Here is a 15847-nt window from a genome sequence, read left to right as displayed (position 1 = left end):
AAGACGAAAAGTGAAAATCTCAGCGTTTTTTGCAAAATGAATAATAAAATATTTCATTTTGATCTCATTGAAAAGTTTCCTTTCCATCAGGTCAAACACTTCAACTCTTAGATATTAGAGTTTATAATATAACATAAGTCAAAATGATAGAGAAGATGAAATGCTTCAATAATTTTCCGTACAAACCGTCAACAAAATCAGTGTTTCCACAAAAATGTTTCAATGTAATCAAATCAGCATTTTCCAATGCAAAACTGTTCCATCAGAAAATTTTCAAACAGCTGTTCTATAGGCCCCTCAGACCAATGACATTTTGTACATATCTAGCACCGGTCTTCTACGGATCTCAAAGCATGTTATGTGTATTACCATCATGCCGGGGACCCCAGTCTGAGATCAGGACCCCATTGAGCTAGGACTGTACAAACATGGAATAAGAGACAATCCCTGCCCTGAAGAGCTTACAATCTAAATACAAACAAGAGTTAAGCCTCACAACAGCTCCACAGGGATAGATGATAATATTTCTATTTTATAGATAGATTAACAGAATCTGAGTGCCTTGTTTGCCCAATGTCACACGATGAGTCATGAAAGAGTTGGAAACAGAACCCAGGCTCTCAGTTTCCTGCTCCAACACTGGAGAACAACGGTTGAAATGCATTCGTTAAATGCTTCGCCAACTGATGCAAGGCCACTTGTCACAACCTTCTCTAAAACTCAGAGGTTTTGTACTGGTATAACTATCTTGGCTGGTGTGTGTGTGATTTTTTACCAATATAGTTATACCAGGACAACCACTAGTGAGGACCCAGTTTATACTGCTATAAAGGTGTCTTACAGTTTATTTCCCTTCTGTTCAGGAATAGCTATGCTAGTACAAACCACCTAACCAGGATAACTGTGTCCACACTGGGGGGCATGGCTGTACCACTCTTTCTTTTAAAATCAATCAGTATTAAAATGCTTCCAAGATTGGAGGCTGAGATCATAATAGCTAGGCAGAACAGCTGATTTCAGTGAGACCAGGGAGCTCAAGAAAGCATGCTGCCTCTCACGAGGAGGCGGAGGAGATGTGGGTATCCTGTACTAGTGAGGAGTCCAGGAGCAGCCAAAGTTGTGTTATACTTTGACAACGGATGCTGATATGGTGTTGGCTGACATTTCCTTTATTATCTGCACTACAGTAAGTAAAACTCTATTAAACTCCGCCCCACAGCCCTGATGAGGATGATCCCATACACCCTCTCTTAAACATGTCTTCTTACACCTCTTTTCATACTGAGACAGAAGAAAGGTCCACGTCCAACTCTAGTCTCAAAGCAGAAATCAGATTTAGCAAGTACCCTCATACTGGGGGAAAATTATCATTAATTTGCACTCAAAGAAGAAGATACTTTCTATATTTTTAGCCTACACAATGACAAACATCTTAGATTAAACTAAACCTTTCAATGTTTCCCTTTAAAGTAGTCCTCGCCTTGTTGTCTGTTCATATTGGGAGGAGTTTCTTTGTATAGACATTGTCCAATCTGCTCTTTCTGAAGAGCTGTATTTTTATTGCAGAGGCGGGAGCTTTGTAGCTTTTCTCCAATAGGTAGGTATATTTTAACAACAGCAAGAGTGTTAATCAAGGGCATGTCATAAAGCCAGGTGCACTGTGTGCCTAGGCCTTAATTCTATCCGGTACCAAAAATAGTAGACCATAAATTAGAAAGAACAAAACTTTCACATAGTCAAGGTTTTAGTTTGGCTATTTACCATATGGTTAGATCCTAGCCACACTACAGATTTTTAACCAAGTTGTAACTCCTCCTTGAGACAGCATATTGTAGCAAAGTCTCCTGGTGTGGTTTAGTGATTCAGGGCTTGTCTACATGAACATCCAATCAGTTTGTGGCAAGGTGGGATGTGAATCTACTCCACACTAGCCTGTGCACATTAACTGTCTGTATGGACCTGCTGATACACATTAATAGCCCGTTAATGCGCCTTCATCTAGTCCCATTTCAAAGGGGACTAGATGATTAACAAACTGTTAATGCACATCGGCGGAGTCCACACAGACAGTCCACGGCAGGCTAGTGCAGGATAGATTCATACCCCAGCTTCCCGCATACTGATTGTTCATGCAGACAAACCCTCAGAATGGCTCCAAAACATTAAACTGAATTTTCAGAAGATAACAAATACGTGAGGCTGTCAGGTTAAATATTTAAAAGCAGAAACCCTGGTTTTATGACACTACTCACTAATATGCAAAATGGAAGGCTGAGAGGTTGGGGGGGAAAACATAAAATAGGCATCAGAATTATTCTCTAGTTTGGCAACCTGCTCTCCAGGCCGGCATGGGAAAGAACAATTACTGGGCACATTTTTTTCAGCTTCATATAGATAACATATTTATTGAAAATTTGCTCCACCAACAATGGTGAAATCATGACCAAAAATTACAAAACATCATGGTAGTTGGCTTTATAAAAATAAACTAACGGATATGTCTCGCTGATTTGTACCAGTTTCCCTCCAATTTCAGTTTCTCTTACGTCGTTAAAGGAGTACGATGTAATTTCTACTCTTCGTCACAATACAGTATTACAAAATTGCATTCCATCTGAAAAAAATGATTTTGCTTCCAAATAGCAGAGGTCCTTAAAGTGACTTTTCTCCCTCTCCCCAAAAATAAATATAGAAAATAGCCTTTACAAACAAATTTTAGTTTGGTCAGTTGGGAAAAAAAAAAAAAAAAAGGGTCCTTTTCCCCCTCTTGTAATGACTGAGCAGGCTTTTAAACAGTGTTCAAGTCTTTGGTGAGTTTAGCTGCTGAAAATCGTAGTTCTATGTATATACGATCAAATTAGTCCCTTTTGTCAGAATCCAAAGACTATGAGATGATGTCACATGTGAATCACTGGTTACAATCACCATATATGATGAATCGTCATCAGGAGCAACCACCTGTCCAGTAAAGCAGCCAATAAGAGAAGGACATCTTTGGCAACCGTGGTCTGTCAAACGGAAGGCGTCTTTGGTGGATGAACCTGTTGCATAAGCTGTGGTCGCTTGACTCTTGGTTTCCGTCTCTTTGGCCTGCTCTTAGCTTTGTTGATCTGCACCACAAAGAATGCAAGAACCACCATCGCACCAAGGAAAGCAAAGACAGGTATTGTCTGTCCCACATCCTGGTTATAGCGGCCAGGCATTATACCTGTCAGAGGGAGTGGTGGGGAAAGAGAACTATTAAGAAATGTACCTGTTTTAATACTTTTACAACAGCATTTACATTCTTTATCTACAGAACATGCCATGCAGTAACTATTCTTAACTAAAGCAGAGACCAATTCACTCAGATTACATTTTTAAAAGGCAGATTAATAAATGCAGAGCAACTAGTGCAGAAGAGGAGGATTGATAAATCTGCAAGAGAATACAAGAGATTTAATCTGGAGCTAGTTTTGGCAAATGAAGACCTAGCCTGGATCTGTATATAAATTTTCCCCAGAGATAGCAATGTCTTGCTTCTTATAAAAAGAAAAAGCAAGCTTAAAAAACCAAACCCACCTTCACCATGAATTTACTATCAGATATCTATTTTAAATGGAAACAATACATTAACTACAAATTCTGATGCAGTGAAAGGATTGGAACTGAAGGCTCTGTGTGTGTATTCCACCAAGAGCAAACTGCTTTGAAATGGGCTCTTGCAGGGCATATGATGTCACGGTGAAGGCAAATCCCATGAAGGAGAATACACGATATTCAAACTGAAGACTCTGCTAACTACTCTACAATTCCTCACCAGCACTTCTTTCCCAAACCACAGTTTTATGGTAGGAAACTTAACTAGTATTATAATAGATCTTTAAGTCTTAAAAATAGCATCTACTTGTTAAATTTCAAGAGTCAATATTGAATTGTTTCTAGCCCTACACTGAAGGTATTAAAAGTCATGAACAGCAATTCCTACACAATCTGAAAGCCACAAAGTTATTACAAACAATTGTCAGTACTCCTTTGCCTCCAATTAACCATCTTTGTTAACATTCACAACAAGCTTATTTTGAACAAATCACAAACTTACAAAAGTTAATTTTAATTTTCAACACAGACAAACTTTTATACTGTGGCAGTCACTGACATTTCTGAGCGCTTTAAACATTTTTAAGAAAACATGTAAAATCTCTGAGTCTCTCTGCCCCCCCAGGCAGATTGATATTTACCTCCCGGAATGTCCCACGCTCCACTTTCTCCAGGGGATAAAGGTCTTACTTGGGGTCGGTTCTGTCGAAAGCTGGGTAAAGCCACTTTATCCAAATCAATTGACAATAATTTTTGATGTTTCCAAAGGTTGCTGGAAGAAATTAAAATATAAAAGCATTTTCACATTGGTCCAAGAAGTCCAATAAATTCTGCAGAAATGTTATACGTTTAATTATATAACATTACATAAAAATGTATACAAAGAAATTATATAAAAAGATAATCTAAACCAATAAATAACTCACTAAATTGGATGCACAGATTACTGTGCAATTAATTTTATTGGTTCACAAGAATACAAAATTCAAATCAAATGCTGTAGATATGAAGTCCGATAGGTATCTACTTACCTACAAATTTGTCTCTTAGGGGTAAGCCTACCAAAAGTTACCCATAATGGCTTAGTGAACCATTAATGGATATATTGGTTTGTCTACCTCTAAACTACCAACAGATGATACACTGGAAAGTAAAGTTAATCAAAAAGTGATTTAGAAATATTTTTCTAAAAAACATGAATTTTCATTGCTGTTATTTGCAAGATCATATTAATTGTAGTTTGGGGGCATTCAGATAACTACCATTTTATTTGTGGAAATGTCTGTAAATTCCCTAACTTTCATAAATGATAGTATGAATGATGAGTTAGCCAAAAATTTGTATCAGAAGTGCCTTAACCATTATTTCCTATTTATTATTCATCTTTTGTTATTCTCCTATTTAAGAAGTTTCAGTCATCCACTCAGAAAGCAGAGACAATACCATTTGATTTAAGTGACTTTTTGATCAAATTCAAACCTGAACATTTCTTATTAAAAACATTTAAAAGAATAAATATAATAACCTGGGTGCAGTTTCATTCAAAGGCTGTGGTTTTGCCCAGGACAAGTGAGGACAAGCTGGAAGAGAACGGGGTTTTGGATCTCCCAAGTGAGCCTCAAGCACCTTTGAATACCGATGAAGATGGTTACCTGTAATTCCATATTACACAGACAAAGACAGAGTTACACCTGACAAACTATGAGGACAGAAAATTTGTGTAAGATTTTCTAATATTTGTATTATACCAAACAGTGTTGTGATTAAGAAAGGGAGTTTATTATATAAAATGCCTTAGCGCTAAACCTCATTCTTGTAAATAAATAAAAAGTATCTTATAAAACAGAATTGTGAATGTACAATCAGTTGCCAGGCAACTTTAAAATCTCTAGGTTTTGGTAGTCAGCATATTAGATAAAACTGAGTGCTTTAAATACACATTGTATCTATCAATTGGTATTTGAACTTAGAAGAACAGTATATATTAGGAATATATGCAAGAGCTACTACTCCAAATTCTGTTTGCATACAGTGCTACAGATAACAAAAACTGTATATTTAAAATTACTGCATTGTGATTTTAATAGCAGCTGAAGTCTTTAAATATGTACATACTCTGAAAATGCAGTGTTAAGAAAACAAGAACATTCAGGGATCTACTCCTATTTCCTGCAGTACCACAGGATTAAACTGGTACTAAATACTAGCAGGCTCTGCTAAGTAACCAACCCTCTCACCTTCCATCCTCTCTGGAGGAGAGTATCCTGCTCCTGTTGGTGGTCGTTGTCTGTTTTCAGAATGACTGAGACTTGGTGGCATCACCCCATAGGAAGTGTACTGAAGAAGAGAATCTAGTAGCCAAAAGCAGTCTGTGTGGATTTAATGGCCCCCCCGGTCCCCCAAAACAACACACATTATGATACAGTTTGGACTTTTAGATAAATAAATAAATAAATAAATAAATAAATAAAGTAAAGTAAAGACGTTTTAACTAATGAATATGACTGAGTTTTAAATAGGATACCTAAAGCTTTAAAACCTGGTCAGTTTTTCTCTTTCTTTTTGCTTTACAAGTAGTACAAGTATGGTTGTTTCTTTTGGCATACCTAAGAAAAAATATCCCTGTTTTCACATATGGGGTGGGTTTTAAAGTGTCGAAATTACAACAAACTGTTCAATTTTAAAGGAAAATATTTTCTTCTTTTCTGAACTAAACAAATGTTTAGCTCTTAATGCTGAGAGTAGGTTATTTAGCAACTGCGTCAAGGATGGGAACTTTGGTTTGGGCAAGACTTAGAGCTTTTGATGCCTCAAGTGAGGTGCTCCCCAAAACAGCAGGTTATATGGAAGTTATCAGTTTTACTGATGTGGAAATGTAGGAAGCACAAAGCTTAAAACTTTGCTTTCATCATTTAGAGTCACAGTTGCAGCTCTTCTTACATGGACAAAGTATATTTTTGGTGGGAGATGATTCTAAACGGCAGAGGTTCTCAACCTGGTATTATGCCCCACAGAGGTGTGCCAAACACATCAGAGATCCCGACCCACTGCTCTTCCCATACTGCTAAGTAGAATGGGGGTCCTGCCTAGACCCCAGCATCCCAGCTTTAGGTGAGGTGGCTCCCATGGTGATCCCAATATGGAAAAGGGGGTTGTGATATGGAAAAAGCTGGGAAACACTGCAGTAGCAAATTTCTTTCCAAGTGTTCTTTACACTCTAGTACTGCGCATGAGCACTGGTTTCAAATGTTTCTAAAACTGTCCTGGTCTTGCTGTAGAGCTTGCTGTTGCTAATATTATGATCACAGGTCTCAAGCTCTCTGAAATTTTAGTTTGTAGAATAAGGACAAGTGAATCTTCTAATTCGTTTTTAACATAGAGCCAAAAAAAAAAAAAAATCTCAGAACTTCTTTGCTTGAAGAGCTGTTTGGTGGGAATGGAAGTTAATCTTCATAATCCTGATATCACTTAAACCCTCACCTTTGATTTTTAAAGAGGTCAGTCAACCACATTTTAAGGATTTATATTCACATATGTGAAGAATTTAACAGCTTAAGGTCAATGATGTCTTAAGCAGGAGATACAGCTCTTAATTCATAACTTAAAAGCCAATTTAATGGAATTATTTAAAGCTTTCCAGTCTGCTTGCTACACAGAGTTACACCAAATATAACAGCATCAGTGTTCAAAAGGCACAGCTTTCTATGACTTATATCATTGTTAAAATATCTGTCCTTGCAGTAAAGGCTTTTAATAACCTAGACAAAGCACTCGATAATGGACCATAAGGAACAATCATGGTTTGCAAGGAAATAGACTGTGTGATCCGATAAGTCTTTTACACCTCTATCTTCCATGATTCTATGAACCTGGTACCGATCAATTTAAATAATTAAGGATTCTTCAAGGAGCAATATTTAATTTCTCACCGAGTTCCCATAGCTGTTCTGTGTGAGATGCAGAGTAAAATAGGGCAGCACAGCTGGGAAGTCCTGTTATATTATAAATCTACAATGCAACATGCTCTGAAAAGGATAAAGGCTAATAAGTCCTTAAGTTTTGCTAGACCTACTGATAAAAAACAGTAATGCAAAAATACACTTTAAACGACAATTATACTATGCAAATGACACTATAAAAATAGGATCATGGGGTACCATATTTGTGTCTCAATGACTCCAAATCAGACATGCCCTCAATTTACAAGTAAAAAAAAAAGTTTTTTAACTGCTAATCCTGGAAATCCACCCTGATATCTCAAAGTAATGCTATGTTCTATTAGAAACAGGTTCAGAATATAGACAGGAATCTGTATAAGTACAAGGATCAGAACTACTGGATATCATGAGGTCATTTTACATAGTCACTCTTCTAGCCATAATTGGATTTTACAAATATACTAGATAGAGCATATTCAATACAGCTATGAGGAAATCAGATTGTCCTATGATTGGTGGCATTTAGATTTTTTTTCATAGCAAATATAAATTTTGCTGATGGGAGCTGTAAACCAGCCAGCACCACAGGTGTCAGTATGTAAAAGCAATTCATTCTGCTTATCTCTCAGTTCATATACCTTTTTGCCGATGACTATCATCTAAGCAGTTAGAGTCTCCATACAGAACTAGTCTGCCTCCACCTTCAGAAGGAATTTGGTACAGTCCCAAAATGGGGACATTTTCAACTACAGCAGTCTCCTGCTTTAAAACTTCAAGACCTAGAACAGAGGGAGAAGGAATTTTAAATTTTACTAAAAGCCATATGCAATTTAAACCTTCCCCCCCTCCACGATACACAATCCCCCACATTTTACAATGTATTAATATTAAACATTCAATAAATGCAGTTGTCTGGCTCTTAATTTGAGATTACATTCATGAGAAGATTTCCTAGACAAATTTGGCAACAAATAAAACCACTCCAAGGCTTTGGTTTTGTAATTCCCCCTCTGAGTTTTTAATTTTCTTTACTTTAGTGCAGTTGCAGAATCAAGACTCAAGTGTTTCACTGTCTTTAACGTTCTCTAATGAAAAATCCTAAAATTTCACCTACAGTTCCCCAAGTTTTAAAATAGCAGATAATTAAGATTTTCTACATAAGGTTTTTTTTTCCATTGTAAAGAGTGAATTTTTTATGAAGAGTTTAAAGGGGCTTTGTGAAATTAATTTCTTGTAAGGGTGTGCAGTATTTACTAATTTAAACACTGACCATTACAACACATTTTGCTTAACATCCACATACATGGCTACCATGTTTAAATATTATTAGAAGCCAAGCACTGATCATGGAATTAGAAGCAAGAATACAGTAGTCTCCAAGTAAGGCATTCCCTCTCTTTGTAAAGAGCAACAAAATGGAATTTCTAACTGAAGAATGTTCCTATACAACATGTTTAATAGTTGGGGTTATGAGGAATAAAGGCAATTGTTTTCCAATGTGTGCATCTCATTATGTCTATGCACTATAAACTTCTGGTGTATTTAAACTCCTGTTCAACTTTCAATTTATGAACAAAAGACTAAGTTTATAATGGAGAAATATGCCAAAAAGAAAATTTTACCTAACTCACATGCTTTCCTCCTATTTTCTCTTTTGTTTTAACTCTTACCTAGTTTCACTTTTTTCTGTTTCTATTTAAAAAAACAAAACAAACCAGATTTCATTGTCAAGTTCTGCTATTGCTCAGTCATCTCCTCTGAGATAGTTGCAATAACAATCTAAAAAGCAACTTTATAAGGATATTCAGGTGCTTGTCACTTACAAGATTGAGACTCTCCTAATGATTAATAGCTATTTAAACTGATGGCTTGTAAATAGAATATCTGCACCTAAATTGAAACTAGTTGTAAATGGGAAGGAAGAAAAACCAAAGAGACAGGTGGTGGTATGGATACATTTATCAAAAAAGCAAAAAACTATTAAAATCAGGCACTCATAACTCAAAAGGGCACTAACTGTACATTGTGAGATACATTCAAACTTTTGACAGTGAACCATTGATAATAGTCTTTGAGTATTGTCTTTCAACCAGTTATGCACCACCTTACAGTAATTTCATCCAGACTACATTTCCCTAATTTGCTTATGAGCGTATCATGGGGGACTGGGTCAAAACTCTTATTAAAATCAAGATATATCACATCCACTGCTTCCCCCATCCACTAGGCCAATAACTCCATCGAAGAAGGAAATTAGGTTTATTTGGCAGGATTTATTCTTGACAAATCCATGCTGGCTATTTCTTATAACCCTATTATCCTCTAGGTGTTTACAAACTGATTGCTTAATAGTTTGTTCCAGTATTTTTCCAAGTATTAAACTGGTCTATAATCCCCTAGGCTCCTCTTTATTCTTGCTTTTAAAGATAGGTGCTATGTTTGCCTTTCTTCAGTCCTCTGGGACCTCACCTGTCCTCCATGAGTTCTCAAAGATAATTGCTAACAACAAAATGTGATACTTGTTCAAAACATTAGCTATAGCTGTAAGACAAATGCATCACCAACTTATGGCTTGGAAAAGAAAATCCTAAACTGAGATATAGCTAAAGATAATATAAAAAAATAGAAGATACAGTCAAATTTGATAGTACCAAGTCTGAGTTTAAAGACATTTAGACTTCAGCTATCACTTTAACTGAAAAGTACAAGAAACAGTCTGAACTAAAACTGCACAAAATCACACGCAGAAAGGACACTAATAATTACCTATGCCCCCAGATGCATACACAATTTCTGATACATCTGTAAGTATATATATAGATACACAGAGAGAGCAGTGTTAAATAAATGTGTGTGTATATAGTTGCATATAACTGTCTTATATCAAAAGCATGCCTGTACCTGGTTATAACAGTACTGCATGAATTGCTTGTGTCCTAAACTGTGTGTAAGAATGCTATACCAAAAGAAACAACTTATCTACTGAATTATTCTACATATTTTTGGTAACTTTTGCACTCAATTATAAATGTTTACCTGTGTACCTACCTAGAAATACCATTAATAAAAAAATAATAAAAATAATAAAAATAAGGAAATGCAGCTGTATACCTTGGTCTTTAAAAGTGTGTGAAATTACAATGCCATCTTCTGGAAACTTAGCAATACTGCATCCTGATGCATAGTTCACTGAAAAAATAGACATATGAAGTTACAATGCACAGGCTATGAATGCTCTTTTCCCTCCCCCCCGCATTATTCAGTTAACTGTGAAGGTCAATAAAGAAAAGAAATGCATCAATCATGCTTATATGAGTTCTCATATTCTGATTAAAATCACCATATAATCTGCATAGTCAGTGAGGTTTTTTTTTCAATTAACTGTCAAAGAATTTCCAAGCAAAGGTTTCAAATATTTCATTTCATATATTTCACTCAAGTATACTTTCATTTTAGAAGTTACAATGTTATAATCTTTCTCAAACCCAAAACAGAAGCTCAATTATTTTATCTTTTACAAGCCGCTGTTATCACCATGAAAGATAGTTATTATTTGTATTCCAGTGGCCCACGCCAACAATCAGGGATTGTACAAACAAAATTAGAGGCAGTCCCTGATCTGAAGAGCTTACAGTCTCAATAAACAGAATAGACAAAGAGTGTGAAAAAAAGGAAACAACATACAAGTAGAAGATTGGAAACTAAGGCAAAGGGAGATTAAGTGACTTGTCCAAGGTCAACCAGAAAGCCTGTGGCAGAGCTATAAACTGAATCCAGTTTTCCTGAGCCCCAGTCCAGTGTCTTTCACCCCAAGACCATTCATCATAATAGCTATAACCTCAAACAATGAAACATATCAATCTATATGGGTAGACATATTTAAATCAATCAATTATGGGTAGATAATTCAAAGGCCAAGAGGACAAGATGTGCTAAAGAACATCCAAAAATTATATACATGTGTCAAAAGTGGAATGTTTTGAAGAGTGACTCCACATGTTAATTTTTTTTTTAAAAGAGAAATATCTGTATATTTTTAATTAGTCAGTAACTATAGTTTCAAATTAAAAAATAAATAAAACACTCAGAACTACATCTGGAACGCAAATACAAAGAAGACCACAGAGTTTATTATACAGATATTAATCTAAAATCTAATAGATTTTTTCATATAATTCCATAGGGGTGTTAAGAGTTGAAGTATCTCTGAAAGTCACATGTCCCATAAGTATAACTATTTCCCCAAAGAACATTCTATTCTTGGAGTAGTCAAGTACTGTATTCCATGACTTACTTTCATGGTTTGCCATGGTAAAATCCCCTTCGTACAGCCCATCACTAAAGGCCATGTTCCAGACAGAGAGAAGATCATTGAGAGCTGGAATATTAGCACCTCCAGTATCTGGCATCCACCACTGCCTACAAAAATTAGAGCATGGCACAGGTTATTAGTATAGAAGATCCAAAATTTTGTTTCATGACAGAAGTCCAATATCTCCCTGGATGATATTCAGAATGCACCAAAGCAATCAGTACCAAGGACATAAATGTCAATGTTTATTTGGTAGTGACAGTTTGAACACTATGACTAGGATTTTCAAAGAGGTCTGAAGTGATTTATGTGCCAAAATCCCAATGCATTTCTATGGGATATAGGCACCTCATTCCTTTAGGCTCCTTTGAAAATCCCAGCCTAAGTTAATTAACATTACAAATGTGAAATTCTCAATGTGGTCCAGCTTTACAGTGAAACGAAGTGTGCTTTACCAGAACAGGACAAAAAACACCTTGAAATAAAACTTTTTGACATATGTCTACTTGGTTTGGCAAGGAAGGAAAAAAGCCAATGGCCCAAATCATTTAAAAGCTGTCCGAAAGAATGAGGAACTTCTGATATTTCCAATAACAGAAAATATTGTTTGTTAACAGTTGGTTGGATAATTTCTAGGTTAAAAATAACACAAAGTTGACTTATTAAATGTTTCATTATTAGTGATGCTCATATATTTCCCCCTTTATAAAATATATAGGAATTATTTCAGATATTTGAATACTGGGTCATCTAGCTAATTGATACCATTCATAATCTATGGTCTCCTTCCCACTCGCCTCCCAAAAACTGACAACTGAGAACTTTTTATTTAAGTAGTCATTGTTTTTTCTAGTCTCTATATTTGTGACATATGTTGCCTTAAGATTATATATAAATTTACAGCAATTGCTGTTAAAAACATGCCCATTTGCCATTAGATAAAGACAAAGTGAATTTAGCATCTGCAGTATTCCCTTCCTTATACATATTGTGGGAAACACTGCAAATACTAAAATAATGTTACTTCATTATCTAAGACAATTGACAAGTTTTTTTTTTTGATGATGACCTCCTTATAAAGAGCAATTATGTTAAGTTGTGATTCCCGCAGACCCTCCACCACAAACTAATACCTTGTGTTTTCATCGTAGAACTTGACTTTTCTCATCACTGAAGTGTTGTACCAATCACTGAACACTATTAGCGAGAGTCCATTATCAACATCCCTCCTTAGCTTGGTGATTTCTTCAGGAAAATATTCTTCCTCACTGTCCACCATCAGTAAGGTCCCTACATGAACAGAGCAAACAGAATTCATAATCTCTGAAGGTCTGACCAATGTAATGTTATCTCTATCCGCAGAAGGTAGCATCTGTGCAGTGTCCTAACGTGTCCTAACAATATGCTCCAAACTGACTTGAAGGAGCCACCGTTAGCGGTGTCGTGGTACTTCAGTTTCCATGTCCTTTCAATCCCTAGTTTCTTTCAAGAATGCCAATAATAAGTGTCAATTGTAATGATGGTTTCTAGGATGTAGGTACTGGATTAAGACCACCAACTCCTTTAACGTGTCATGCTACAGAGGAAGTTATAGTAAAGAATAAAGGATGCACTGATAGTGACTCTATAGTTACGTTTCAGCCACGATTTTTCCTTTGACAAGACCTTAAAATCTCACAAACAAAATCAGTGGCTTGCCATCCTGAGCAGGAACATACAGCCATTAAAACCGGAAGGCTTCAACAACGTGTGTAAGAAAATACCAACATGAAAACAACTCAGTAGTGAATATTACACGGATCAGTGTGTTTTGAAGCTGTGCATATGTAGGGGAAGAAGAGGAATTCTGTAGCGTCTCTAATGTAAATACACAAACCAGTGATTAAGTCTTTACATGAGATAGATTGGATGTCCTTTAATATGTAAAGCTTTTTACTTTGATGACAAGTTTAATTTTTATACTTGATAATACAAGAATGAAGAATGAATCCTGGCCAAAGAAACAGTAAAGATTTGAATGGTAATTGCTTGCTTTAATACAGAAAACTGTAAGTTTAGTGATCTATCGCCATGTTTTCCTTCTGTTCAAATACTATCTTTTATTACTGTAGCTGCTGTGAAGTCATAATAGCCAGATTAAAAAAAATATTGAGACTTCTTGCTGCCTTTTTGATGCAGAAAATTAAAGAACGGTCTTGGTTATTTCATTTAGATATGCCCCTGAGTATGTCACAATGTTATTATAAATAACCAAACAAAATAAGAAGGCGACTTATTTGCCCCACAGGAAAAGTAATTGGAAAAATATACTCGTATGCCCTGGAATAAACAACTGAGATGTTAATTTGCTACTAGTTATCGAGGCACCTTAATTCTTCACTCTCTCTCTGTAATAAAACATTTCCTAATAAGAGGTACATTAACATTATTCTTTCTTTCTTCTAATATTGCTAGAGCTCTTCTTTCAAAGCTGTCTATTGGAATTGATTTTTCCCCTCCTATTTGCTTTGTTGTATATCAAATGGTAATAGGACAAAAGCATTTCAACTGGAAGTGTTAACAAATTGCAGCATCACCAAGAACACAGAAGAGAATCCCATCGCATCCTCCCCCTTCTGCAAATGAAGTTTTTATACAGAAAATGCTATTCAATATATTGGACTGTTGAGTAGAATGAACATCAAATTCATTTCCACTTTTGACTGAAGGTAATTTTGTATATTTATCCATATGTGACAGGATATCCTTTATAGTTTATATATTTATGCAAAAGAACAGTCCTATTCTAATTTCTGAAAGCCCAACAGGCCATTTGCTTTTTCAGTGAATGCTGTTACAGTTTAACTTATATAGGGATTTCCTTTAACACAATTTGAGGAATTTAATATTTAGAGTATTTAAATGTGTAAGGCTGAAACAAAGTTCGCTGTCATGCAAGAGAACCTTGTTTGGCAGCATCCATGTGACACTGGCATTTGTTTTAAGGGCTTCCTATTCTCCAGCAGCGAAATGAAAACAGCATGCAAGGTGGTTCCACTTATCATTATAGCAAACCCTATATTAAGGTTGCCTAACGCTGCCCATGATAAAGGATTCTTGCAACCTTTTCTTTAAGGTCTCACACTTTCCTTATTTGCAGCAGTCCTTTGATATTTGGCGGGGGGGGGGGGGGGGAGAGAGGGGATGCCCAAAGGCTATCGAGGTGCCTTCTCTTTGTTCCATGAACTGTAAACTGTTGAACATTGCTATTCCCCTTCTCTCACTTCCCTTCCTTGGGAAGATTTTGGCAGCCTGCCATAATATTAATTAAACCCATGAACAATGTAAGACCAAGATTCACCAACAAAGCAACAGCCACAGACACAGTAGTGAGAATACATTTCTATGATTTGATATACAATGCGATATAGGGGCTAGGGAAATCAGAACATTATGGCAGATTGAATGATGAGTTTTCCTCCTTCTCAGCCTATTAAATATTTTTGGATACAACGAAAGGGGAATTGACTAATTTTACTGCCGAAAATGGAATACTACAGAGAAACTTCCTAAATAAAATTAAAGACACATTTATAATGCATGCAGTTATTTTTCTAATAGCATGTACTCTCTGGTATTTTTTCAAATCTTTTCAATCCCTTACAAAGATAAGAAAGCTTCTAAAAAAAATTAACCGAACACAAATAATGCATGACTGCTTACCATACTGACTAGCGTCAAAACATGTAAATGGTGAACCAAGAACTTCAACAAAATATCCCATGCTTCTTAGATGCTGGTACATATCCCTGAAGTTTGTATGGATGTGGTCACCATTCCTAATAAAAATAAAAGTAAACAAAAATAGTGGTCAAGAAATGTAAACATCACATGCACAAACCTAAACTACATTATCTTGTTATAGGGTCAATGTTTATTTTCCTTTCTAAAAGAGACATTTTCAAATGATGGCTTCTAATTTTCCATGCATAATCAACTCTATGCACAATTCTGTGCAAACTGTATCATCTGTGAGTGC

The 15847-nt window shown here is 35.9% G+C and overlaps 1 protein-coding gene across 1 annotated transcript in view; it reads right to left on the bottom strand.

Moving 5' to 3' along the window:
* Window positions 1–1987: 1987 nt before the first annotated feature.
* The window catches only part of MBTPS1 (membrane bound transcription factor peptidase, site 1), a 43072-nt gene continuing 29212 nt past the window's right edge, over window positions 1988–15847 (bottom strand). Inside the window, exons 15-23 of the mRNA XM_024202240.3 lie at window positions 15532–15647; window positions 12963–13119; window positions 11812–11936; window positions 10629–10706; window positions 8156–8296; window positions 5817–5948; window positions 5105–5231; window positions 4221–4351; window positions 1988–3208 (exon numbers count right to left, since the gene is read on the bottom strand). Coding sequence (XP_024058008.1) covers window positions 3012–3208; window positions 4221–4351; window positions 5105–5231; window positions 5817–5948; window positions 8156–8296; window positions 10629–10706; window positions 11812–11936; window positions 12963–13119; window positions 15532–15647 — 1204 coding nt within the window. The 3' untranslated portion in view covers window positions 1988–3011. The remainder of the gene's footprint in view (window positions 3209–4220; window positions 4352–5104; window positions 5232–5816; window positions 5949–8155; window positions 8297–10628; window positions 10707–11811; window positions 11937–12962; window positions 13120–15531; window positions 15648–15847) is intronic.

This window comes from Terrapene carolina, unplaced genomic scaffold, assembly GCF_002925995.2.
Source record: "Terrapene carolina triunguis isolate 2854851 unplaced genomic scaffold, T_m_triunguis-2.0 Scaffold130, whole genome shotgun sequence".
Taxonomy (NCBI): Eukaryota; Metazoa; Chordata; order Testudines; family Emydidae; genus Terrapene; species Terrapene triunguis.
Note: the sequence above shows the minus strand (reverse complement) of the source record. Positions and strands in the feature narration are given on the sequence as shown.